Raw genomic sequence first — 26,272 nt, forward strand, 5'->3', positions numbered from 1 at the left:
GGCCAGTTCCAAGAGCTTTATGAACCCATTTAAGCTTCAAGAGCATTCTACGAGCTAGGTACTGTTATCGTCAGTCCCGGTTTAGAAAGGGGGGAAACTGAGGCCCCGCCTAGAGTCCCATAGCCAGTTTGGCGGAGCTGGGATTCAGACACCAGAAGCCTAGCGCAAGGAGACTCTATCATGTCATCTCCTGTCCTAAAGGTGCCTTATATTTGGCTTGATTATGCCCAACAAAGATTCAGTTCCATGATACCTCAAGCCCTTTCATTTGGAGCCCAAAACCCGCATGAGCTGGCCACCTCTTCCCTCTCCAGCTGCAATGCCTTCTGCTTCCTCTGCCCCATCGGCCTCCTCCTCCCCAGACGCCCCCCTTCTCTGCCCAGGTGGTCTCTGTGCCGGCCCCACACAGCACCCAGTGGGTCTGCTCCATTCAACAGATGCCTTTGAGAGGCTCAGCCCGCCCGGCCAGCCCAGGACGGTGGGAGCATGAGAATGGATGGCAGAGCTTCTTGCTCTCAAGGAGTCCACGCCAAGTTCCTGAGCACCTACCGTGCACCAGACCCCGGAGGGGGAACCAGTGGAGAAAAGAGGAAGGGGCTGGTCCTTGCATCCTACACATGGTCAAAGGGCCCTCGCAGATGTGGTTGAGGATCCCGAGATGGGGAGACTCTCCTGGACTATGAAATCACAAGAGTCCCCAGCAGAGAGGGACAGGAGGGGCAGGCTCGGGAAAGAAGAGGTGGCAACAAAGGCACAGGTTGGCGCAATGCCACTGCTGCAGGGGGCTACAGGCCCAGGCTGTGGACACTTGCAGAAGCCTCAAGAGGCAAAGAAACAGGCTCTTTCCTGGAGCTTCCAGAAGGAACTCAATCCTCCTGGCCTCTGATCTTAGCTCAGGGAGACCCATTTCAGACTTCTGACGTCTGGAATCGTAAAATGCGAACTTGTGGCATTTGAAGCCACTAGGTTTATGGTGAACGGTGGCGGAGGCGGTAAGACAGTAATACAGCAGCCACATGGATGGAGTTCGTTGCTACTGTGCTAGAACCTGACCGAGCGAGATCTCATTTCATCTCCCAGCAGCCACTCTCCTCAGGCAAGCAGGTGCTCTCACTCCATTCTACAGACCCCGTTATTCACTTATTTAACAAGGACTTATTGATTGCCCAGGCAGCCTTCCAGGTGCTGGGGATGGAGCAGGAGAGCAAGAGAGGGGAGGAATGGTGATTTCTGGAGGGCAGAGGGACACCATAAACAAGCCTGCTTGTACGTATGTATCACATAACACCAGGAATTTACATAGACATATTCTATGGGGGGTGGGGGAGGCAGAGTAATGATAGTGATGGGTTGCTGTTTTAGACAAAGTGGTTATGGAAGGCCTCTCCACAGAGGTGACATCTGAGCAGAGACAGGGACGGACCGGAGGAGGAAGACTTGTGGACATCTGGAACATTCCAGGCAAAGAAACTGCAGAAAGGTCAGGTACTTGTTCACCTGGGTTTGGAGACAAGGGGGTGCCTATTTAGCCTGGGTAGAGGTCTCAGGGCAGATTCCCAGGGGCAGAAATGTGTGAGTCTGTTCTGGAAGGATTGGTGGAAGAGGGCAGACAGGCACAGGTGGTGGGTGGCAGAGAAGCACGGTGGGAGCTTTAAGAAATGGGGTCACCCTTATGGCTGGACCAAGGGTGGGAATGCATAGGTAGTGGGGGCATCTGGAACTTTCAGACCTTGCTGGCAGGGCTCTGAAAAGGGGAAAAGCCCTTGGGGAAACAGGCAGTGTCGTAGGTTGAACTGTGTCCTTCCAAAAGATCTGCTGACATCCTAACTCTCGGTACCTGTGAATGAGAGCTCATTTGGGAATAGGATATTTTGTAGATGTAAGGGAAGCAGAGGTCATCCTGGATTAGGTGGGCCCTAATGCAGTGTCTGGTGTCCTTATAAGAGGGAAGTTTGGTCACAGAGGCACAGACCCGGAGCGCAGATGCTACGTGAGGACAGAGGTGGAGAATGGAGAGAGGCGCCCACAAGCCAAGGCCTGCCGGCCACCACCGGATGCCGGGAAGGGGTGAGGTATGACTTTTCCCTAGAGCTTTCAGAGGCAGCATGGCTCTGCTGACACCTTGGTTTCACACTTCAAGGCTCCAGAACTATGAACACATATACTTCTGTTGTTTTAAGACATGCAGCTTGTGATGGCGGCCTCGCAAATTAATACAGGCTGCCCCCACTGCAGTCGGGCCTCAGCCTCCCCTACGCTCCTGCATCCCCTCTCCTAGGGATGCATCCGAGAGATACGAACACCCGCTCATGTTCAAGGCCACTTTACTTGTCATTGCTCAAAACTAGAAGCAACAGGGCAGCCCTGGTGGCTCAGCGGTTTGGCGCCGCCTTTGGTCCAGGGCCTGATCCTGGAGACTCAGGATCGAGTCCCACGTCGGGCTCCCGGTGCATGGAGCCTGCTTCTCCCTCTGCCTGTGTCTCTGCCTCTCTCTCTCTCTCTGTGTCTCTCATGAATAAATAAATAAAATCTTAAAAAAAACAAACAAACTAGAAGCTACAACCCCAACGTCCCCGCACAGGAGAATGGATAAAGCGACTGTAATCTCGCCACACAATGGAGTAGTTCACAGCGATGAAAAAGGATCATCCACTGACACATGACCCGGCCCTGCAGACAGGTCTCCCAGACGTCAGGCCGGGCCGAAGGAGCCAGACACAGAAGGTGCAATCCTATGTGTGTGCAACACGAGCCCGGGAGAAGCTAGTCAGAGTTTGTTCAGATGTTAGAATCGCGTTTCCCTCTTGGGGGAAGGACCCCGTGTGGGGTGCTGGGAATGTGTTACGTCCCCGCACGGCGGGCGGGCACTGGGCCGTACGTGTGTGGTTCCCTGAGCTGGGCCCTCTACATTAAGCGCTGTACTGTGTGCATGTTATATCTTCATGTAAAAGGGAAATAAATAGATGGGGACCCCCAGGGCAGAGCCTCGGAAGTTGGACGGAGGCATCTGGAGTTGCTTCTGTTGGCCTCTGGGAGGCTGGGGATGGAGGGCCGCTGAGCGGAGGGTGAGGTGCAGGCAGCCATGGCCAGGGCTGGGGGCACTTAGCGGCATCGAAAGGAGATTTATGATGAGTCCAGGGCCCCCCTTGGCCCATCAGCAGCCAGAGCAGCTGGCAGGGCCTGCATGTGCCTCTCCCCACCCTGGATCTCATAGGCTGGCATCGCAGCCTGGGCAGGCGAGGGAGAAACAGAGCGCGGAGAGCTAATGGCGCAGAGACACAGCCCGGGCGCGCTCTCTTCCCTGCGGGCCTGTCCTTATCGGCTCTCTGCTGGGCCCCGCTCTGTGCTCATCAGCTCCGTCCCTCCCGGGGCGCCCTGGTGTGTACGCTCAGGCCTCTGCACCTGCACCCCGGCCGCCCTGGGGCCCTGCCCTCATCACTTGCCTCCTCTGCGGGCCTGTTGTTGGGCAGCCGGCTGGAGGCAGGGGATGGAACGTCACCCAGGGCAGGACTGAGCATCTTGTCATGGGAGGTGTGATGTGAGACCAGGTACCATGGCCCGCAGCTCCCAAGGGTCACCCCTTGTGCCCCCTATTCTGGTCCGCTTAACCCCAGAGCCCGGCCCCTTCCTCCAGACTCCCCAGGTGCTTCGCTCACGCGGCACACAAACAAGTGAGTGAACTCACAGGCCAGCAGTGGAAGCGGTGCTGTGGTCTAGCCTGGCTGTGGGCTGCCTGGGTTCAAATCCTGGCTCTGCCCCTTGCCCTGTACTTAACCTGGGGCAAAACATTTAAGCTCTTGGGGCCCCAATTATCCTATCTGTGAAATGGGACAAGTAGTGACATTTTCTCCATGGTGGTGAATTTTTACCAGTGAAATACTCGGCCTTGGCACATAGGAGGACCCAGTGCTACTATAATTTTGTATGATATAATTCGTGTTGTGGCTCCAAAGATGAAAGCAACAAAAGTCACAACTCTGCTTGGGAGGAGCCCTTGGGGGACCCCAGATCCATAGACAGAGCTTTTGTGGGCACCTCCTCCTCTTTCTCCAGGACTCACAATGGGGAGAAGCTGGGGGAGAGGCCAGGGTTCAGTGACGGCAGAGGGAGGGGAGCTCAGGGGTCACAGCAGAGAGAGGGGTCCCCTCCCCGGGCTGGTGGGCCCCTGACGCAGAGGCCAGACAGAGCTTAGCCACAGCTCCTCCAATGCAGTGGTGCAAATGTGAGGAGCCCTCGCTGCCAGGCACCGAGTGGGATCCTGAGCCCCCCAGCCTGAGCTCCAGCCGTTCCCTGCTGTCCTGACCCAGCCTGATACCTGCTTAAAATTCTGGGTGCACCCTGCGGGGGTTCTTGGGTTTGGATTCGGGCCAGAGCCCAGTGTCCTGCCTCTTACCTCTCCTCTGGCTCAGCCACTCACGGGGTGTGACCCTGGGCAAGTCCCTTAACCTCTCCAAGCTTCATCCTCTCACCTACAGATGAGGACAGTAATAGTACCCTCACACCGAGGATCTGCAAGTCAATGTGTGGGAACTGCTTACAACAGTAAGAGCTTGAAAAATACTGGCCTTGGCTTTACTGTTAGTCCTCAGATCTCAGGGCTCTGGCTGTATCATCACCCTCATGGGGGGAGCAGAGGTCCAGGGAAATTAAATTAAAGTGCCTGAAAGCCCCTGGCAGGGTTGGCGAGTGGGGGGAGAGTTATGACTGGCTTTAGTCCCAGGGTCCCCACAAAATACTCAACATGCCCAGGAACATTAACTTGCCCGGGGAAGGGAAAAAGAACGACACAACCAAACAAATGCCCTGTCAAGGAAGGAAATATGTAATCAATTAACTGAGCCTCCCCAAGCCTCTCCAAATAATAATTAGGAGTGTCGGCCCAGCTCACAAGGAAATCACCATTGCAAGGACTTGCCGCTCCCCTGAGAATCCAAACGCGAGAACACGGACCCCATTGGGCACCGAGGCGGGTTCCCGGCACGTCTCAGAGCTGCAGGCGTCTCCCAGGCCCCAGCCCTGGCTGTGCACCGAGCGCCGTCACCCCGGGGATGGGGTCCGCCACCGGTTCCCGTCGATAGCACAGAGGGGAAGTGGCAGACAGGGACAGAGCTGGGAGGGATGCCCATCGCCGAGGGCTCCCTCCCATTCGTGCCCTGGAAAAAGGACAGTGAGATTCAGAGAAGCCGAGTCACACGCAGCCTCCCTGCAGACTCAGGACTAGGCCGCTGGGCTCTTGTCTCAGTGCCAGGCCTGTGGTCTAATAAGCCAACCCTCTGACCAGGAGTTCACCCGTCTGTATAAGAAGTATTTGCTGGGGGATCCCTCGGTGGCTCAGCGGTTTAGCACCTGCCTTTGGCCCAGGGCACGATCCTGGAGTCCCGGGATCGAGTCCCACGTCAGGCTCCCGGCATGGAGCCTGCTTCTCCCTCCTCCTGTGTCTCTGCCTCTCTCTCTCTCTCTCCCTCTATGTCTATCACGAATAAATAAATAAATAAATAAATAAATAAATAAATAAATAAATCTTTAAAAAAAAAAAAAAAAGAAGTATTTACTGGCCGCTGGCTACGGAGCTGCCTGGGATCGCCTGCAGTGTCGGGGAGGCATCTCCGCAGACATGACGTCTGATCTGAGACCTGGGATGGGGAAGAGCATCGCTGGCAGAGGAAAAGCACGAGCAAAAGTCCAGAGGCGGGAATGAGCTTGGCCACAAGGCTGAAGGTCTCAGCGGGTGGCCAGGGAGCAAGAGGGGTGGGTGATGAGGCCGGCCAGGGGGTTGGGATCATCTGGGACCTTGTAGCCCTGAAGCTACAAGAAACTGGGATTCTCTCCCGTGGAGCTGGGAAGCCTTTGCAGGGCTTCAGGTAGCAGGTGCCATGATCTGAAAGCTCCCTCTGGCTGCCGGGTGCAGAAAGCACCTGGGCAGCGAGAGACCAGATGCACTGAGAAAGGACCCAAGCAAAAAAAAAAAAAAAAAAAAGAAAAAAAGAAAAAAAAGAAAGGACCCAAGCTGTTGGGAGCTGCAAAGGAGCCGCTAGCCCTTGACTGGACCCCTGGAAGCCTGGGCCCTGGCTCCTCCACTGCTCCTGGACTCTGTGACCTTGAGCAAATCACTCAAGTTCTCTGATTGGCTCTTTGCTTTTTCTAAAATGAGAAAGCCCTCCCTGCCCCGCAGCCTCGCGTGGTGTTGCTTCATCATCTCGGCTGTGGCCGGTGTCACTTGCAAATGGAGGTGACAGGTGCGTATTTTGTACAAAAGGCTGATGGCTCCCACCACCTTCCCATTTATCTGTCTCCAGGGCAAGTGGCAGGTGACTCCTTTTCCCTGACCGAGGCTTAGCTCTGCAACCACCCAGTGATCCGGCTGGGCACTGCTCCACCGTTCACTCATTGTCTCCTCCCCCCTGGATTGATTGATTGATTGATTCATTCATTCATTCCATCCTCCATTCATCTGGTCACCCGCCATCACTGCACACTTGCGCGTGCTCAGCAGTGCGCTCACGTCTCCTTGCCTGACTTTCCCGGGACCCTTAGGCTCACCAGACCTTCCATTCACCATCAATCCCAACCAACCCTCACCTCCTGGAACAAAATTACCTTCTGAGGCAAAGAAGGTTCTCCCAGATCTTGGGAACTTTATTAGGCTGCAATAATATATTAAAGAGGAGGCCTGAATCACCCGGAGCAAATTCTAATGTGAAGAAATACCACGGCGACAAATACTTTGTTCTGAACCGTTTACTAAATTAAGTCTTTCCTGGACATTTTTAGCCTTCAATTTTTTTTTAATACTTGCAATAAAGTAGTTGCATAATTAGTAATAAAGCTGACAGCCCAGTTACTGATTTTTTACTTAGAAGGAAAAAGATGTGTGTGTGTGTGTGTGTGTGTGTGTGTAGATAATTTCTAACAGCTCTGGTTTTCTGACTGCAGATGCATAAATGATTTGTCTTCTCAGCAACTCTGTCCCACGGGCTGGGGTCCAGGCGAAGCCGCGCTGAGCTCTGTGGAGCGGAAATGCTTCCCCAGGAGTCAGAAGATGGGCCCTGGTTCTAGAGCTGACTTGGCTGTGTGACCTCAGGGAAGTCGCCTGCAGCCTCTGGGCCTTGGTTTTCTCATCTGGAGAATGAGGGGGTTGGTCTGGGTGATGCCGGAAGGTCTACTGGCAGGTGTATCCTGAGTCTGGGAGGGGACGGTGCCTTTAAATGGCATCTGTGTGCGGGTGGCTCCTGAATCTGTCTGTTGACCTGTCCCTCGCCCTGTGTTTCCGTCGACCTACTTGGAGTCTTTGCTCGGGTGTCTCAGGGACATGTCTCACCTGGCGCAGGTCAAACTTGAGGATTCCGCACCTGTCCCAGCCCCAGCCAGTCCTTGCTGGGCTCCCCGTCTCAGGTCTCAGGAGGGAGCCCCCTCACCTACGTGCTCTGGCCATGGTCCTGATGGCCTCTGTCCGCTTCTCTCCCTGTGATGGCCTCACCCTCCAGTTCTGCTTCCAGACCCTTCTCCCACCCCAGCTGCTCCGGCCTGGCCAGCACACCCCCTCACCTGCCCAGCTCCCCAGTGACAGGTGCATCCTGCCTCCACTCCCACATCCTCCGCAGCAGCTGAGGCCGATCTTCTCACAACCCCAAAATAGGAACAGGACCAACTCAACGACTCCTCATCCCTTCTAGGACACACCCCAAACTCTCTCCGATCGCCCAGAATGTGCTACAACAGTGGTTCTCAAACTTGCCTGCCGCCGGGAATCCCCTTGGGGAGCTTTGGCAAACTGAGGCCTGTGTCCCTGAGGTTCTGACGTCACCTGGGAGATGATCAGAAACACAGGCTCACAGGGTTCCCCGCCCCCACCCACAGAGTTTGAGCCAGCAGTGCCTGTGTGCAGTCAAGTTCAAGAGGCCTGGTCCCCGAGATCCGGCCTCTGCAGACTTCCCACCTCTCCTCCCCCACACTCCTTGCAGGGCTCATCACTTGACAGCCACTCGGCTTCTCTCTGCCCTTCACTAACACATCAAGCCGGCTCCCAGCTCAGGCCCTTGCTTTCCGCCTCTGCCAGAATGCTCATTCCCTGAGCTTTCTTTGCGTGGTTGCTTCATCTTTCCTCCAGACCCCAGAGGGACCCTCCCCCGACCTCTCCCTGTGTCGCAGGCACAGCCTGGGGAATGTCGGCTCCAGGGGCACCGGGACCCTACCTCCCTTGTTCATCTCTGTTTCCTGATGTCCACAGTTAACAAAGAAACATTTTTTAAATGGCAAATGAATAATTAGGGCCAGCCCTACCGGAAACGTCGCAGTGCATGGGACACATCATAAGAACTACCTCTCCCCCACGACCCGGGGCATTGTCTGACATGAGTCTGCAGTTCCTCGTGGCTGGCAGTGAAGACACTGTCTCCGGGAGGCCCTTGGTAGAAGGCAACTTGTTCCCCAGAGGAGGGGAGGGCTACTCGGGAGGCCCCCATTCCATCAGCTCAGGCCCCATTCACTGGGGAAATCGCCCAGGCCAGGAGCTTTCTGCGTGAGACAGGGGAGCTTTCCCAGCTCTTGGGCTCTTCCCCTCCCTGCCTCCCTGGGCCGAGCCTAATCTCCACAAATAGGGTCTGAGATCTGCAGTCTATAGGTCTGTCGTTAGGGTTTAAGCAAATGATGGATGGGAAGGAGTTTTGCTGACCGTTTGAAATAGTAATTCCACATTTGGATAACCTGTCAGATCATTAATTTAACAAATCTCTGCTGACATTCTGTGCTGGGCACTGGTGCCCTCGAGATGCAGAAAGGAAGGTTCCCGTGCTTAAGGGATAAGACCTATCCTGGGTGATTGGGGGGAGGGGGCACAGGCCGGGGAACCCCCCCAGTTGCAATACCCCAGTGCATCACCAGAGGGCAGCAGACAGCTTTGCAAGCTCTTCCCTTGGGGTGGGGGGAGACCTTTGAGAGGGGCCTATTCTGGGAGCCCCAGGGGCCTCCCCATGGGCAGAGGGGGTGGGCAAAGAGAGAATGGGGGCCATGGCGGGGGAGAGGCTGCTCAGTGGAAGCTGCCAACTCAACAGAGCACATCTCTGTCCCCTGCATCAAAGCCTTCCACTCGCTACCCCAAGACCCAACCATGGCGATGTCCCTAACCCCTCACCTGCCCCAGTGTGGCGAGCGTGGAAAGAGGACCCACTAGAAGCTCCCGAGGCCCCTGGGCCTTGAAATCTGAGGTCCCTGCTGCTGGTGAGATTCTGGGGCCTCTGCGGGACTCCATCCCAAGAGATGTAAGCTATGTGCAGGGGGAGGGGAAGCAGAGCGTGGTATGTGCATGTGTGTGTGTGTGTGTTTGCGTGCACGGTACAGGAGGACGTGGGAAGTGCAAGACTGGAAGGGGACAGAAAGAAAAGAAGAGATTTGAAAAAAGAAAAATTCTTTCAGAAGGAACGACTGAATTCAGGGAACAAGGGAAGAGGGCCTACCTTTACCTGCAGGAAGTCAGGGCCCCGGGGAGGCGTGAGCTCAGGACCAGTCTGTGGGAGTCGGCCCTGCCGGTCTGGGCGGCCGGGGGCCTGGGTGGGGGCAGTGGTGGCATTTGTGTGCGTGGAGAGCGGCCACCTGGCACGGGAGAGCAGAGGTGTGATGCACCGGGTGCTCCAGCCACATCCCTGCCAACAGAGTGCTTCTGCCCCAGGGAGGAAGCTGAGGTGGGGTGGGGATGGAGGGGTGGGGGCGGGAGTGCATCCCGCTCAGGGCAATGGGAACACGTCAGGTTAAACGGATCTCTCAGCCAGTCAATGGGGTTGATGCCACCAGCCGAGGAGACGGGGGTGGCTCCTGGAGTCCCACTTCTGGAGCTGGGATTGGGCACCACTTGGTCTCCTTGGCCAGGGCACCCAGGGGCTTACAACCCTCGGGCAGCAGCTAGTTTTAAAGTGGAGGCTGACTCTGGCAGCTTCCTACCCAGAGGCACCAAGCATCTTGGGCAACAGACACACTGTACGAGCGTGTGTGCATGCACAGGCGCATCCATCGTGAGTGTTGGGAAGGACACACAAGGTCGCGTGTCCTCCCTGCTAAGTTACCTGGGTGTCGGGCCTGGCAGTGGTCCTGGAATGGGTGGGCACTCTGCTCCCAATGGCCCAGAGCCCCATTCTGGCTTGGTGTGTGAACCCAGGCTTCACCACGTGTCTACTGTGTGACCTCAGACAAGTGACCGCACCTCTCGGTTCTTCTGTGTCATCATCTATACAACAGGATTCGATGAGGTGTACTCCATGGGATGGTTGTTAGGGTGAAACCAGATGATGGGTCGGAAGAAAGTTCTGCTGGCTGCCTGAATGGTCATTGCACATTTGGATAACCTGTCAGTCTACTGCTTCAACAAACCTTTGCCGAGGCCCTGGGCTTCCACCCTAGGCTCTGTGCCAGGCACTGAGACCTAGAGGGGAAGGAAGGTAGGTACCCCTGCTCCCCCAAATGCATCCCCGCTGAGAGACGGGCTCAGGGCCTGACCCAGGCTAGTCTGGTAACTCCTCCTTCTCTGACTGGTGCTCTGGGGGCCAGAGGCCTGGGAACTGGGTCCAGGGGGGGGCTTTGGCTCAGAAAGCACCCTGCCTTGGGGGAAATGCCGGGGGGCTGCTCCTGGGCCCCCTTGTTCCAAGTCAAGGCCTGATTTTCTGAGAAGCTTAGACAGGGTCACGCATAGACCAGCTGTTCTCATTCCACCAGTAACTGCCAGCTGGGCATGGGGGGTGACCCAGGCTTGGAGCTGGTTGGGGCCTGGGAGATCACTGCCTGTCAACTATTTTGTCGTCTTCAACCCAAATGAGTCAGGTCCCAGGGGCCTTAGGACAATCGTCTAGTTGCCAGCAGCAACTAGCATGATCTGTGTCTATGTCTTCCCACTGAATTCTTAGGTCCCCTGGGGACGTCGCAGCAAGTGGAAGGTGTTAGACGAAGCGGATGCCCCCAGCAACTGTGTCTGGAAGACTTTTAAAAAGATTACTCTCCCCCCACCCCAACCAGGCCCTGCTCCAGATCCCTTAAATCAAATTCCATCTTGGTGGACTCAGGAACTGATGTTTTAAAGCAACTTCCAAGGTGATACTAGTGCAGGTGGTCCGGGGACTGGCCTGCGGTGTGGCCGGGCCGAGGGAGGCTTGTTGCTCAGGCACCCTGCAGCCCAGGCTCTGAGAGCGGAGCTTTCAGGCCGGAAATCGCCCCAGTAGCTGGGAGAACTGCAGTCCTCGCTCCTAAAATCATCCCCTAGTTTTTAGATGGGGACCCGGCCTCCCTCTTGGGGTGTTCAAGTCAGATGTGACCAAGAGGTATAATCTCCTCTTTTTTTTTTTTTTAAAGATTTATTTATTTTATTTGAGATAGAACGCAACAGAGAGAGTGAGAGAGCATGAGCAGGGAGGAGAGGGAGAAGCAGGCTCCCCATCGAGCAGGGAGCCCCATGTGGAGCTCCATCCCAGGACGCTGGGATCATGACCTGAGCCAAAGGCAGACGCTCCACCGATGGAGCCACCCAGGCGCCCCAAAGAGGCATAATCTGTTCTGAATAAACTTCAGAAAAGGGTTCAAGGTTGTCCTCACAATGTCATTCTGGTTCTTTCATCGTCCTGGAGGCTCAGTGGGTGCGAGAGAGGCGGGGGTTTCCGGCCCGTCACGAACTGAGGGTAACCTGGCACAAGCCCGGCACATTCAAGGTACTCGGCGAGTGTTTGCCGAGGGGTCAGATGAGTGAACAAATGAACGGCCGTTTCTGTGCAAGCAGCAGGTGCTCTGCATATTTCGGAGGAAAAGGATGCACGGCTCACGATGACATGCAGAAGGACAAGGAAACCGTGGACCTCAGACTCAAAGCCCCCGGGGCCAGATGGCACTTTGCTTTGTACCAGGACCAGAGAAGAAGTTTGCCCTGGACCTTCACAGGTGAGTCTGCAGAAGGGCCTAGGTGACCTTTCAGAGGGAAGCAAGCCCCTCTGCTCCTTGGACCAAACAGTCAATGTGTCTATTTAAAAACCGGCACAAGGGCGCCTGGGCGGCTCAGTCGGTTAAGCATCCGGCTCTTAATTTTGGCTTAGGTGGTGATCTCCGGGTCCTGGGATGGAGCCCGGCGTCGGGCTCCGTGCTCATCGGGGAGTCCGCTTGAGGATTCTCCCTCTCCCTCTGCCCCTCCCCTCGCTCTCTCTCCAGTAAATAAATAAATCTTAAAAAAAAAAAAAAAAAAAAGAGAATAAACCGTAGCATAACGGTCCATCCAACAGATTCCAGGGAGCCTCCACTTGGCAACCTCTGTCTGCCCGCGTGGAGTGGTCCGCGCTCCTGGCCGCGCCTCCCGCCCTCCGGGCCTCTGTCCACGCGGCGCCCTCCGCCTAGCGCGTCCGCTCCCCACTCCGCCTTGTCTGAAACCCACGTACGCGCCCAGGGCCACTTCGAACGCCACCTCCTCTGTGATTTCCCGGGTCTCTCCAGCTCCGATTCCTCACTGCATTACACCCGAGTCTCTGCTACGACAGCTATCACTTTATTACTCGAATTGTTAGCTATTTATCTCCATGTTTTATCTCCCCTTTCTCTCCCTTCCTTCCACAAATATTTATTGTTCGTCTCTAAATGCCGAGCAGGGTCTGGGGGGGTTACTGAGATGGAAGAGATGGAACGGAGCCTTGGAGGAGCTTGTGGGCACTTGGGCATGGGGGGAGGGGCAGGCTGTAAGCTCGGAGGAGGAGGAGGAGGAGGAGGAGGAGGAGGAGGAGGGGAGGAGGAGGGGAAGAGGAGGAGGGGAGGAGGAGGAGGGGGAGGAGGAGGAGGAGCAGAGGGAGGGGGCCGGGGCTGCATCCTGACCACCTCGGAGCGCTGTGCCCCAGCCCTGTGCCTCGGATGCGGCAACTGTTCAATATGCGCCGTGGAGCGAATATGAGAGCGAGCTGCATCTCGAAGTAATAAAGGAAGTGGCATTTCTTTCCGCGTCCTCTTTCCTCCAGGCTCTTCCTTCATTCACTTGATTTCTCCCGCGTCTCCCTCTCCTGATAAATATGAATTAGGGAGGTGTAACTGTGTACTCCTGCTCTCCATGAAGCCCCCCGGCTCCTCCACCCACCCAGCTGTTCTCCACCTCCTGCTTGCGGCTCCTGGGGATGGGCACGGAAATTAGAGCGGGGTGGGGGGGGCAGGAGAGAGAGAGAGAGAGAGAGAGAGAGAGGCGGCTCTCCGGCACCCCTTTGCCTCCTGGTGCCCCTGCCAGCCCTATACTGTGGTCCAGCGTCCTCTCCCACCTTGCTTAGACTTGGAAACTAAGTCCTGGGGCCTATGGGGAGACCTCTCTCCCCCTCCCCAGATGAATCTGGGGAAGTTTTGTCCTCCTTCCCTGGCGCCTCCAATCCACCCTCCACGTGGTAGCCAGAGTGAGCTTCACAAGACCCACATCGCATCAGACCATGACCTCCAGCAGCTTCCAGGACACGCAGAATAAATGCCGGCTTGCTCCCTAAACTCTGGCCACGCAGGGCCTCTGGTAGCCCCTAGGTCACGTCCAGCTTCCTCACCTCAGGACCTTTGCACTTGCTGTGTCCTCCACCTGGAATGCCCTCCCTACCCCAACCCTGCCAGGATAACTTCCTGTTATCCTATAGATTGCTGCTGAGATGTCACCTCCTATAAGAAAACTCACCGCCCCGCTCACCACCCTCCCACCACCTACTGCATTATTCTTGTCATCCTCTGTCATGTAACCTTATTCCTTCACACACTCATCACTGACTGTCAATATTTTTCCTTATTCTTTTAAACATATTTTTATAGTCTGTCTCTCCTCACCCCCTACGCTGCAAGCCTCACAAGAGCGGGTCTGATTATGTCTTCCTCTCCATTTTATCCCCAGCACTGTCCCTGACATACAGCAATTGCTCAATTCCTTTGTGATGAATGAAGGATGAAAACGTCGGAGAAGGCTCGGGGTGGGGGGGTGGGGGTGGCGAACTGCTCCCTCCTCCGTGTCTCCAGCAGCAGGAGGCTGTGATGGGAGAACTCCATAGCTTCCGCCACTAACTCATCGGCCCGCAAGCATCTACACCTTGTCCTCAATGCTGTGGGGTGGGGGTGGGGGTGCTGGGCCAGGGGGCCGGTTTGACCACGGTGAAGGCCTCAGACCCAGTCCCCGTCCATGGGCTTTGAGTCTAGAGCGGGAGAGGCAGACCTTGAACACCTAGTGTCAGGGCAGTAAGGATGTGGAGGGGATGAACCCTGGGGTACGTGACCCAGTCTCGGCAGTAACGACTGGCTTCCTGGAGGAGGCGGCGTGCAAGCTGAACCTGGATGGATGAGTAGGGCCTTGGCAAAGGGAGGTGGGCAAGGCATGGGAAGGGCACGCACGTACCCCCTTGAGTTTAGATTTCCCTCCCTGCCAAATTAGGGCCAGTGAAAGCTGCTTGGTGCTCCTCAGGACATCCTGGGCACACGGAATGGGACGAGGGACGGCAGAGGACTTTGGGACATGGATGGGCACACTCTGCAGGGATTAATGGGTATGCCCACACAGTAACCTTCCCCTCTGGGGGGGACTTCATCTGTATGCTCCACCTGTTCTTGGCCTGGTGCAACAGGTGTGGGGGTGCCGAGCTGGAACAGGTGTGGGGGGGCTGAGGCGGAACAGGTACGGGGGGTCGAGGAGGAACAGGTACGGGGACTGAGGAGGAACAGGTACGGGGGCTGAGGAGGAACAGGTGTGGGGGGGGGCCGAGGTGGAACAGGTATGGGGGTCAAGGAGGAACAAGTGTGGGGGGGCCGAGGTGGAACAGGTGCGGGGGGGTTGAGGGGGAACAGTTGCAGGAGGGCGGAGGCACAGGCGTGATGGGGGAGAGGAGGAGGATGGCGATGTGCAGGAGGCCAGCGGGCAGGACTGTCACCCAGATCATGCCTCCCCTACTCAAGGGGACCCCAGGGAAGCAGAACCTAGGACGAGGATTCAGGAGCCAGTGGCTGATTTGTGAGGTGTCCCAGGAAGCTGGGAAAGGAGTGAGGGATAGTGGGGAGGAAGAAGCCAATAGGGATGCATCACGGAGGTTACTCTGGGGGAGCCTCTCAGCCTCCGTCCTGCTGGGGAGCTCGAGGGGACAGTGACCACCCATCTGAGTAGTCCCACCCAAGGGCCGGGGGTGGGGGCTGGGAGATCAGCCAACATCTCCATCCACGGGGCTGCTCTGGGAAAGCCCACCCTCTGGGGATGCTCCCCCACCCCGCCCCGCCCCGCCCCGTGAACAAGCTGAGTGGGGCTCCGGTGGCCCCAGAAGCCCGCGGAGGGGTGGAGGATGCTGCAGGTGGGTGCAGGGCAGGCCTCTGCCACATGGCCCTCCTCCCTACCATCATGGCCTCCTCCCATCCCTCAGGCCTTGGCCAACCATGTGGGGCGCCCCAGCACGGTGGTGCTACCCTGGCATTGCACCCCGCTCTCCCCCCCTTACACAGTTGCCACAATTCACACCTCTGTGGAATGCGCTGATAGATTTACGTATGCCTCCCTTGCCTTGTTGACTGTCTTCTCCCCATGAGAGTTCAATGCCAGGTCTTTTTTGTTCCCCGCTGGATCCACCATGCCAGGCTTCTAGTAGGTGCTCAATTAAACATCCTCTGAGGGAATAAATTGCTGTCAACTCCAACCCGGGAGTTCCGGATTCTGAGGTTCACTCTATAGACCTTTGATAGATGGGGCCTCGGGGGGCACTGGGAAGGGACGGCGACTTGCCCAAGGTCATGAACTGGGGTGGCACACGTGCACCCCACCCCCAGGACGCAGAAGCCCCGTCATGCCGCCCGCGGCCCACCCCTCCGGGAACCCCACCAGCGGGAGGAGATGCCCTGGGAGTCCCTGGAGCTCCTTTCAGCTGCCTGCGAATCGCTCTCTGCCAATTCTCAGTGATCTCAGCCTCCTTCTCCCCCTGACTTTCCCCAGCTGAAGAGGAAGCGGCCCAGACAGCTGTGGAGCTGGGACTCTCTCTAGTTGAGATGCATTAATTTGTAAATATCTTCATTTATATGTAAATGCGGAGTCCCGCGCCCCGCCGCCAGCCCTAATGGGGCCCTGCAGCCTGGAGACGCAGCCTCCTTGGCTAGGAGGCTCTCCGTGATCCGATTAGATGCCTTCCTTCCTTCCCTTCCTCCCGCCCGTGGCCTCCTCGGGGCTCCTCTGCCCCCGTGCGCGGGGCCTGGGACATCAGCCCTGGAGCAGAGGCCAGGGAAGGAAGGAGCACCGGCCACAAGTCAGCACTGCATGTGACCTTGGGCGAGCCTCCCATCGGTCTGGGCCTCAGTTTCCTCAGCTGTAAAATGAGCAGGGCCGCATGGTGGAGGCTCCGGGGGAGGGGGCGTGGGGTCTGCCGCCCTCTGTGTCATTCCAGCAGCGAGCCCTTGGGGCAAGTCCCTCAACCTTGCTCAACCTTGACCCTGCCTGTACAGGGGGGCTCGAGCCAACAGTGACACCTGTGAGCATTTACAGGGTTGTTCGTGAGGATTCGAAGAGCCAGAGGACACACAGGGGGCCATTATGGGATCTGGAGAAAGGTGAGGAGGGTTTTTTTTGTTTTTTGTTTTTTTTTGTTTTGTTTTGTTTTATGATGGAAGAAGGAGGGGTTTTCCTGGGCAAGAACAGCAAGCATGCACAGCTCAGCGACTGTGGCAGCACTTTAATGCGGATTAAGCAGTGAGCTGCTCACTATTGTCATTCCCTTCTAGAGATGGTGCCACTCGGGCACAGAGTTTCCAAGCCTGGGTGACACTAACACAAGGGGGCAGAGGGGCCAGGATTGGAACTCAGGCCGAGGGACTGAAATCTCACTTAAATCCCACCATGATGGTGTGAAGCTGATCCTATTAAGTCTGCTTAATAGGAAGAAGGAGGAGAAGGAGAAGGTGAAGGAGGAGGAGGAGAAAGAGGAGAAGGAGAAAGAGGAGGAGGAGGAGGAGGAGGAGAAGAAGAAGAAGACGACAACAGAGAGGTTAAGGCCCTCGTCCAAGGTCACCCAGTGGGAAGTGGCTGAGCTGGTTCTGCACCAGGTCTTCTGGTATGGGCTCGGGCTCGGGCTTGGGTGCTCCAGTGAGCACAAGAGGGTGGGGGTCAGGGCTCTGCTGGCGGTCTTGGGCCTCCTTCCTGGCTTAGGGTGCTGGTGGGGGCGGGGAAATGATGGGATAGGCTGTGGGGGGTGGGGGGCTTCTCACAGACCATGGTAACCATGTGGGGGTGGGTGGCGGCAGCGGGTTTCTGGGAAGCAGGGTGGTGATCTGAGTGCTCACTTCTGCAGAACCATCGGTGGCTCCCAGGACGATTATTTTCTTCTCCAAAATGAGTTTTTCATCTTGATTGTAATGGGCTTGTCTTAGGTGTGCTTTAATATTTTAAGGAGCCCCAGATCCTTTTTGGAAGCAGGTACAGGGGAAAGCATAGACATGAATGAAGGCATCTGTGCGGCCATTTGCTCGCCTCTTCCGCGTCCCCTCGCGCCCACATGCTCACCAGATTCCCCCAGCAAGGCCTGGTGCTGAGCTCCTGGCACAAAGCCCAGAGAGGAGGGGCACCCAGAAAGGTCGTCCAGGGGAGCACAGTCACCTTCCATCCTACAAAGTGTGCAGGGTAGGATCACCTGCCAGGTTCCTGGGTGAGCCCCGTGCAACCTTCCCGCCTCATTTCCTAATTTTTTTTAAAGGTTTTTATTTATTTATTCACAAGAGACACAGAAAGGCAGAGACACCAGCAGAGGGAGAAGCAGGCGATGCAAGACTCAACCCGGGATCACGCCCTGAGCTGAATGCAGACGCTCAACCACTGAGCCACCCCGTCACCCCTCATTTCCTAATTTTACTCATAGGGAAACTGAGGCCCAAAGGGCCGAAGAGCATACCCAAGGCCACCTAGTCAGTGTGCAAATTTCACTGTGCACCTACTACGTGCCAGGCCTGCAGACTGCTGCTTTCTGCCTGGACACCAGGCAAAGCATTTGGTGTGTAGTGTGGAAAAATGCACATACATGTGTCTGTGCACATGCGTGTGTGCAAGACTGTGCCCAGCCAAAGCCTGTGTGAAGCTACTTTCATTAATGCAGTGAGACTCCCCCCAGCTCATGGGGGGGTGGGCCCTGGGGGCCCAGCAGCATCTGGCTTTGGGGGACAGTCATTCTGCTAGGGTGCAGGGGAGCGTAAAGAAGGAAAGCCACAGGAAGGCCTGCTCGGGCCGGGCCCTGAAGACTGATGAGGAGTTTGTGGGGGCACCTCAGGGAGGGGGGCACGGCAAGCGCACACAGGGCCGGGGCCCTTCAGAGAGGACACGAGTAGGGTGCAGGGCCGTGGCACCTTCACACCTAGAACATGGCAGGGCATGGACTGGGATCTGCCACCTTGAAGTCTTCTAGAAAAAGGCTAGAAGTGGAAAATACGAGTATCTCCATCCCCGAGGGTGCTTCCCTCCTGTCCTGCTGCCCCTCCTGTCCTGGGGTCCCGTTGTTTAGGGTCTGTTTTCCTGTCTGGGGGGGGGCTCTGGGGGACAGAGGAGTGTGTTGTGTGGGCTTTGGAGCCAGGCAGGACTGGCTCGCGTCCCCAGCTCCGTCCCTCCTGGCGGCAGGACTTTGGGCAACTGCTCACCCGCTCTGGACCTCAGTGTCCCCACCTGGAAAGTGGGTTAGGAAGACCCACCGTGCAAGGACTGGTGGAGGAGTGGGCTGGGGAGGCCGCTGCGGAGGGTTTGCTGCCTGCGGCGGGCGTGCGACTTGACCCCTCCCTGCCCTTCTTTGAGTGTGTGGCGCCCCTCGAAGCACGGGGTGCCCTTCTGCAGCACCGCCCCCGCCCTGCCTTCCAAGCCCGTGGAGGGTGGCCCGGGGACCCCCAGGCATCGCAGGGCAGGCGGGAACGGGCCGGGGAAGTGGCCGTGGCCGCCGGCGCCTCACCTCACGGTGGACTGATAGACCAGGTCCTCTCTCTTGCGGTAGTTCTCCATGTGCGAGTAGTTGGTGGAGAACATGGCATCGAAGGTAAAGATCTTCTGCTTGATGGTCCCGCCGTCCGTCACCTACAACAGAGCACAGAGGCAGCTACAGGGGGGCGCTCAGCCGCCCGACACCCCGGTGCCCTGGGAGAGGCCTCTAGGGGACATGTCACTGCCATCACCAGAGCCCTCCCGGGTCATCCCTGCTGCACTGAGGTGTAAACCGAGGCTCTGGAGTGACATCCCGAGGTCCTGGGCCAGGAAGGGGCAGAGCTGGCTCTTCTCTCTGGCAGGAATTTCTGGCAAATTCTGTCAGGGGTAGGTAGGCATGGGATGGCAGGGGAGCCCAGGCAGGCAGGGGCAGGGTAGTCCCAGGGGGCTTCCTCGAGGAAGCAGGTCTAAGTTGCCTTCTGGCAAAGGGTGGGAGTGCTCCGTAGGCAGAGACAGCAGGAGCAAAGGGCCTGTGGTGGGAAAGAACAAGTATGTGTGGGGAAAGAAGCCGGTGTTCAGAGTTCCACGGGGGCAGAAAGGAAATGGTGAGAAAGCACCGGCGCCAGAGCCTGGAGGGCCTGGTCGGCAACGCAGCTCAACGGTCCCTGAAGGCAACGTGGTGGAAGGTCACCTTGGATGGTATTTCCAAGCTCCCTCAGGCCCTAGGCGAGGCCCGTCTGGAGGCAGCAGGTCCCCCAGGAGCCTGGGGAGCACCCAACCTACAGACCTGGGGGTGGAGGGAAGGGGACAGCCCTGGGGACAGGCCAGCAGGGAGGCCCAGAGAAGTCAGGACCTGGGGAGGTGACAATAGGGCCTCTGCAGGAAGACAAAGGCCCCGGTGCCGGCTCTTGGCTGTTCTCGGCTGATTGGGCGTCGGACCCCAGCGTCCCGCGCTCCCCGCCCACCGCCCGCCGCCTCCCCTCGCCCGCGCTGCCTCCAGCTAATGAAAGTGTTACTCCACAAAGCAGCAAGGTATGTGTTGTCACTGTTTCAATTATTTATCTGTTTACTCGGCTGCAGTTTTCCCTACAGTTTTCCGCCTGCGTCAGCAACTCTATTATAGACCGGAGCTTGCAGCCTCTCGCTGCTCAGCTGGGCTCCGCGCTAACAGCCTGCGACCGGGGAGGCCTCATGCCTGGGCCTGGAGAAGTGGAATTAACTCCCCGCGGCTCTGCCTGGCGGAGGCAGGGGGCCGGCTGGGAGGGCGGCGGCCCGGGGGGCTCCCTCCGAGGGGCTGGCGGGGGGATGCGGAAAGCTGCCTGGATCTGCAGCCTTCCAGAGACGACCACAGGCCTGGGCGCGGCTGGGCCCCTCCGGGCACCTCTGGACCCAAGCTGACTGGCACCACATCTGTCTGGCCTACGTGGCGTTGTCGCTGGTTTAGGGGACACGGGCTCAGTGCAATGCAGCTAGCATTTATCGAGTGCCAGCTGTATACCAGGCACGGCCCACGTCAGTATGTGTCACCACCATCCCCGGCCTCAACCCCCACCATGATGTGCAAGCTCATAAGGAGTAAGGAGGCCCTTGAGAGTCCCAGGGGTTGGGGGGCGGCCCAGGGAGTCCCACAGGCTGGGTTAGAGTGGTGATAAGCTCCAGGACCCCGATGGGGGGATCAGCGGTGGGACTCCCCACTGCACGGTTTCTCCTTACTCCTCGCCAAGCTCACGCCCCTCTGACTCCCCTGGGTTGATCTCCAGCTCACACTCCTCACTTGTTTTTCCCTGTGTGGCTGTGTGCTGTCAGCAGCACCGGCTTCCCAGAGCGGGAGGGGGACCCCGACACTGGGGCACGAGGGAGGAAAAGGAGCAAAGCAGGGCCCTCAGCGGTGGTGCGGGAGGGATGGTTTGACCCACTCCCTGGGCCGGTCGGCAAGGAGTGGAGCCATCCTGGGTGTCACAGCCTTGGTGGGACGGCGGCTCGGTCCAGGCATCTAGTGACAGAGCAGGGACGCTATAACCATTCTACGATGCACAGGATGACCCCCGAGAATGATCTGGCCCCAGATGAGAAATGCGCCATTGCTTTGTGCAGACCCACAGTACCCCCGGGAAGCGAGTGGAATGGACCACAGCTTGTCCACTTTGCAGATGAAGAAACCGTGGCTTGGAGGGGAGATTCAGCTGAGGGCACACGCGGGGGCTCCTGGTGTGGCTCTGGTTCCCGTGGCGGGGCCGTCCCCCACCCGCTGGGCGGGGACCCCAGGGGCTGAGACGGACAGAGCAGGTGCAGCCGCTCTCAGCGCCCCTTCTCCTCCATCCCTCCAGCGGGGGGAGCCCTGTGGAGGCTTGAAGAATTTTCTCCCGAAGTCATAAAAGTGGAAGGTGTCCTGCCCTGTGACTTGCGGCCTTGCCTCCTTCAGGTACTGCTTTTTTATCTCCTCCTAAAATGCGGCAGCCCTTATCGTCCCAATCTCAAATTTCACTCCATTTTTTTTATTATACAAAGGAGGAAAAAAAAATCTGTCAGTAAAACTGTCTCCTCAAATTTATTCGCCGGGACGGAGGATTTTATTACTAGGAAAATACACCTGCACCCCACACGTCCACACATACCCACACACCCCAGATAAAGCACTGAAGAATGATCTCAGCCGTAAATCACTGTTTTGGGGCCGAGGGACAGGGGAGTTTCAAGGACGCACCTAGTTTTCCTTTGGTTTTATTTACATCTTTTTCCTGGGGCTGCGTCTGGGGCCTCCCTGTCAGCTTCTAAGTAAATCACTCCTTCCCCTTAAAGTGGCCTCAGGCAGCCCATGACAGGTGCTTCTGTCCCCAGCTGTGACAGCCCTGCAGCTGGCTCGCTGCCCTCCCTCCCTCGGCCTCAGGGAAGGCCCGGCTCCGGGAAGGGACGGCCTTGGAACACACCCTCAGGTCCCAGGCCAATGGGCGAGTGGCTATTTGCAAGGAGGTTATTCTGTGGTTCTTGGTGGTGGCAGCACCAGATGAGACTGGGTTGGGGACAGGGGTTATCGCAGGCTGTGGGACAGCAGGCATAGCGAGGGTCTCTCTAATTCTAGAAACACTGCTGCAGGCCTCAGACCTGCAGAGAGAGGCTCCAGACCCCTGGGGAGAGGAAGAACCAAGTTTCGGACACGCGGTTGCAGCCGATCCCGAGCCAGCTTACTCACAGCCTGCTGGGGAGGCATGGCCCACAAGTCACTGAGACCAGAGTCTGGGAAAGCACGGCTGTAGCGACAGATATTTGCCAAGTGCGATCTGATGCCCATGGAGGAGCCAAGGATTCTTTTGGGGGGAGGGGTGGTCACAGAAGGCGTCCAGGTGGAGGTGGGCCCCTCTCAGAGGGCTTAATCCCAGACCGGTGCTCCCGCCTCTGGGAGACTCTCGAGCAAGCCCCAAGACTGATGTCATCCACCCCCAGTAGAATTCTTGATTCTGTTACTAACTCTGTGCACGTCACATCTCCAAGCCTCCACTTCCTCGTCTGTAAAATGGGATAATGTGGTACCTCTGAACCTCTCGAGAGGATTAAATGAGATGAGGTTTGTAACAGCACCCGATGTGTGGTAAGCGCTCAGCACAGACAGCTATTTCTATGCATATTAACATGTTTTCTCGGCCATCCCTTCTTCTGGGGCCCTTGCCACCCTCCTGGACTGGGGCTGGGGAGCAGAATGATTCTTACTGGAAAGTCCGGGGATGCAGAATGTCCATAAATGAAAGAAGGGGACCCACCTGGCAAGCAAGGACTGGAGGGCTGGTGGGGGAGTGGGAGCAGAGACCGGGGGTGGGGGGCCTGGGGTCTGGCTAACAGTCATTAGAGCAGCCCGGGGAGGGAGCTGCAGGATGCTCTGGGCCAGTTCCTGGAAGCAGGCTGGTCCCTGAGGCTCTAAGATGCTCCCCTGGTGCCATAGTGGCCTGAGACCATGGGGTCGCAGCAGGCAGAGGACAGCAAGGCTGCCGGGAGCGGCTGAGATGCCGTCCTGGAAAGCCAAGGCCCAAGGTGTGGGGTCTCCCTCTCAGACGGAGTTCATTGACTCATGCAACAGATCTCTACGGACTCCATAAATAGGTCCTTGAATGTGAGCTACTCCTCGAACATAAACTCTACGAGGGCAAGGTCTTTATCTGTCCTGTTCATTGCTCCATCCGCAGAGCCTGGCACATGGACCTCACTCAATATTCGTTGAATGAATGAACGAATGAGTGAATAAATGAATGGAGTTGGGTCCTTACCACGTGCCGGGCACTGGGATACCATGAAGAGCTGGGAAGACACTTCTGCCCCAGGACAGCCCACTGCGTCCACACCCCGACCTGACTGTGGCTCCCCGGGAGGAGCGGCCTGGTCGAGCCGGGAGGGTGCCTCGACCATCCCCGCAGCCACCATCCGGGAGGGATCGGCAGGCACCTGAGCCGCAGTTTCTCCGAGCTCCACCACTACAGGAAGGCATCCCCATCGTGCAAAGGGCACACCCGGGCCAGAGAGAGGACGCTGCGCACGCGCTTGTGCCGAAGAATCCAAGTCCTAACCGGCATGTGTACACGGCTTGACGGTGTACACGGTGTTTGTTATGCTGTCCGGGTTCTCAGGGCCACATGCTGAAGGAATCACCTCCCAACGCCTGGCACAGGGCCCGGCACACGGTGTGTGCCCAACAGGACCTGCCCGGGAGACCTGAGCATCTTGCAGATAAAGACACTGAGGCCGAGAGAGAGAGAGAGAGAGAGAGAGAGAGAGAGAGAGAGAGAGGCAGGTGAACTGCCCAGGTCACGAGGGCCAGAAGTGGTGGGGCTGAGCCCTCAACACAGATCGGTTGAAAAGAGACGGGTGGGGGATCCATTCTGGGGTTGAGGACATGGCAAAGCGCAGAGGCGTGGGGTTCACACGGCCCTAGACACTCCGGGGCCAGCTTTGCCACTTGTGGCTTAAAGCTGTGTGACCTTGGAGACGTCTCCGTGCCTCCACCTCCTCACCGGCCACATGGGAGCACCTGAACCTCCCTGGAAGGCCCTCGTGTGAGGACGCGGCGCACACACGACCGCACGCACAGCACCCCCAGGGGCTCGCCTGGCACCTGGTGGTAGGAAGAGCCACAGCCAGCGTTCCCGGGTGCTTGCCGCGGGCCACGCACTGTTGGCAAACATGAACTCGGGTAATTATAAGAAAGCATTCGATGCATAGTGACGGCTATTATTTGTTTTCACTTGGGTACAAAGCGGGGCGGTTGGTTGGTTGGGGGGCAGACTCCGGGGAAGGCCAGGGGCGCACAGTAGGTGCTCAAGAATAAGCGGCCTTCCCCCACCCCGACCGCGTCTCAGCCACGATTTCCCAGAATGATCAGCTGTGCTGCCTGGAAGGGATGGAGGACACAGAGCCCCGGGTTCTGTATGCCACGGGCTGGCCCCCACACCGCCCCCCTCTCCGAGCCTCAGTTTCCCTAGGTGCTCAACGAGGAGACTTGGGGCAGGGTGACCTCTGAGGAGCATTTCTACTCTGAAAGCCCAAGTGCTCTGATTCTAGAACAGCCAGCCCCGGAGACCACAGCTACTCCCGCTCTGGCCTTGCCTACGGGGGCTCAGCAGCTGCCCAGACCCTGCCCCAGCGCCCTGCCTGCCCCCCACCCCCACCCCCAGCAAATCTGGCCTCAGCCGGGCTGGGGGCTGGGGGTGATTTTCAAGCAGAGCCACCAAAGCGTGGCAAATGGACTTAGTCCAGCCAGCAGCACGGCCCGCAGGCCGGCCGGGGTTTTTCATTTGAAAAACAAATGCCTCCAAACTCCGCGTCCTCACCAACGTCCCTGGGTGCCATCATCCGGAAGAGAGAGGGAGAGAGAGAAGGGGGGGAGATCACCTCCTCCACCCCCAACCTCCTTCTCTTTGTGTTCCACAAAACCAATTACAGGTTGGAAATAGCTGTAATAAACTTGATATCCCACTTATGGGCCAATCCCGCCGCGGCTGGAAAGTGTAATAGTGGCGGGGAGTGAAAACCGCTGGTGTATTCGCCCGAGCTGTTTAAATTGCCTGCCTACATTAGCCCGGCTCCTCTCCAGCCGGGAAGGAATTTGCTCTCCTGGAAATGGAGCAGCTGAGGTCTCTGGGGCTGGGCAGCGAGGAGGGGGCCGTGCAAGGAGGGTGTTAATGAACTGATTAGACACGGGAGAAGGAACGGCGCCTGGGCTCTTGGAGCTGGGCGGCCCGGGTTCGAATCCCCGCGCGGGCAGCTTATAGGCAGCACCGCCACCACGATGAGCACGAGCCATGCCAGCCCTGCAGGTGGCTGTTGGGGGCAGGAGGGACATTTAATTGGCCAACGCAAGTGTGCCCAGCACCGGCTGGCACGTTGCGCCCAGCGAGAGTCTCCGGTCTTGGGTCTGCGGGGGTCGCGGTCGCTGCCTGGCCTGAGCCCGTTTCCTCATCTGCAAAATGAGGGATGTTAACTGAACCTGTGCCCCAGGGTTGCTGGAAACACTCACAGGAAGGAGTATCTGTGAACGCACCCCATAGCATGTGGACTGACTGCTCTGTTCCTGGCACTGTGGTAGGTGCTGAGCATTCCAGAAACTTCTGCCGTGAAACCATCGCCTAGAAGTCCCTTCCTGCCCCACTCAGCAACACATGCAAAGAGGGCAGCAAGCAGATCAACTAGCATTCCTAACGGGCTTACTTAGGTCAAGTCAAGAGTAGAGCTCAAGCCGTTGTGCACTGGAGCTTTCCTTTATCGACTGAGCTCTTTGCTGAACTGCGCTTGATTCGGGAGCAGAGCCGTGAACACAGCACATGTGACGGCGAAGAAACGTGACCACCTCACTTACATTTCTGCAGCGGGGTGTTTTCTGATTCCTCTGCGGAGCCTGAGCTCAGGCGTCTTGACCTTCATCCCGCTCCGTGCCGTACCCCCGACTCCCAGGGCCCCGACTGTCTAGCACCCAGGGGACTCTGGGCCAATGTTTTTATAGGAATGAGCAGCGTTTCGTTAGGCATAAAAACTGGGGTCAGGAAAGGGGCCGCCCCTAGCCCAGGCTGCCCAGCTGGTAAGCGGAGGAGTGGAGATTCGAACCTGGGTCCAGAGGGGAAGTGATCCGGACAGCAGAATGGGATGAAGTGCTGAGTCGGGGGTGGGGGGTGCATGGAAGGGAGGGGCGTCTTGGGCGGAGAGAAAGGAGGGCAGGGGCACAGGGCAAGAGGCCTTCTGCTCAGGGAGGAGGGAGAAGACAAAGGGGGAAGGAAAGAGGGGCCAGGGAAGCAGCCTCCCCATGGGCTGCCGTGTAGGGCAGGGGCAGAGGGTGCCAGGCTTTTTGGTTGCCATGGTGACTTGGGACCACTCTTCACCCGCCCCCCCCGCCGCCCCAGACCCCTGCCCACCCACTCT

General features: G+C 57.6%; 1 protein-coding gene across 1 annotated transcript in view; it reads right to left on the reverse strand.

Moving 5' to 3' along the window:
- IGSF21 (immunoglobin superfamily member 21) overlaps nucleotides 1-26,272 on the reverse strand; it is a 240,243-nt gene that overhangs the window by 59,111 nt on the left and 154,860 nt on the right. The window contains exon 3 of the mRNA XM_025447573.3: nucleotides 18,909-19,030. Within this exon, the coding sequence (XP_025303358.1) occupies nucleotides 18,909-19,030 (122 nt within the window). The remainder of the gene's footprint in view (nucleotides 1-18,908; nucleotides 19,031-26,272) is intronic.

The sequence above is a fragment of the Canis lupus genome, chromosome 2 (assembly GCF_003254725.2).
Source record: "Canis lupus dingo isolate Sandy chromosome 2, ASM325472v2, whole genome shotgun sequence".
NCBI classification, from domain to species: Eukaryota; Metazoa; Chordata; class Mammalia; order Carnivora; family Canidae; genus Canis; species Canis lupus.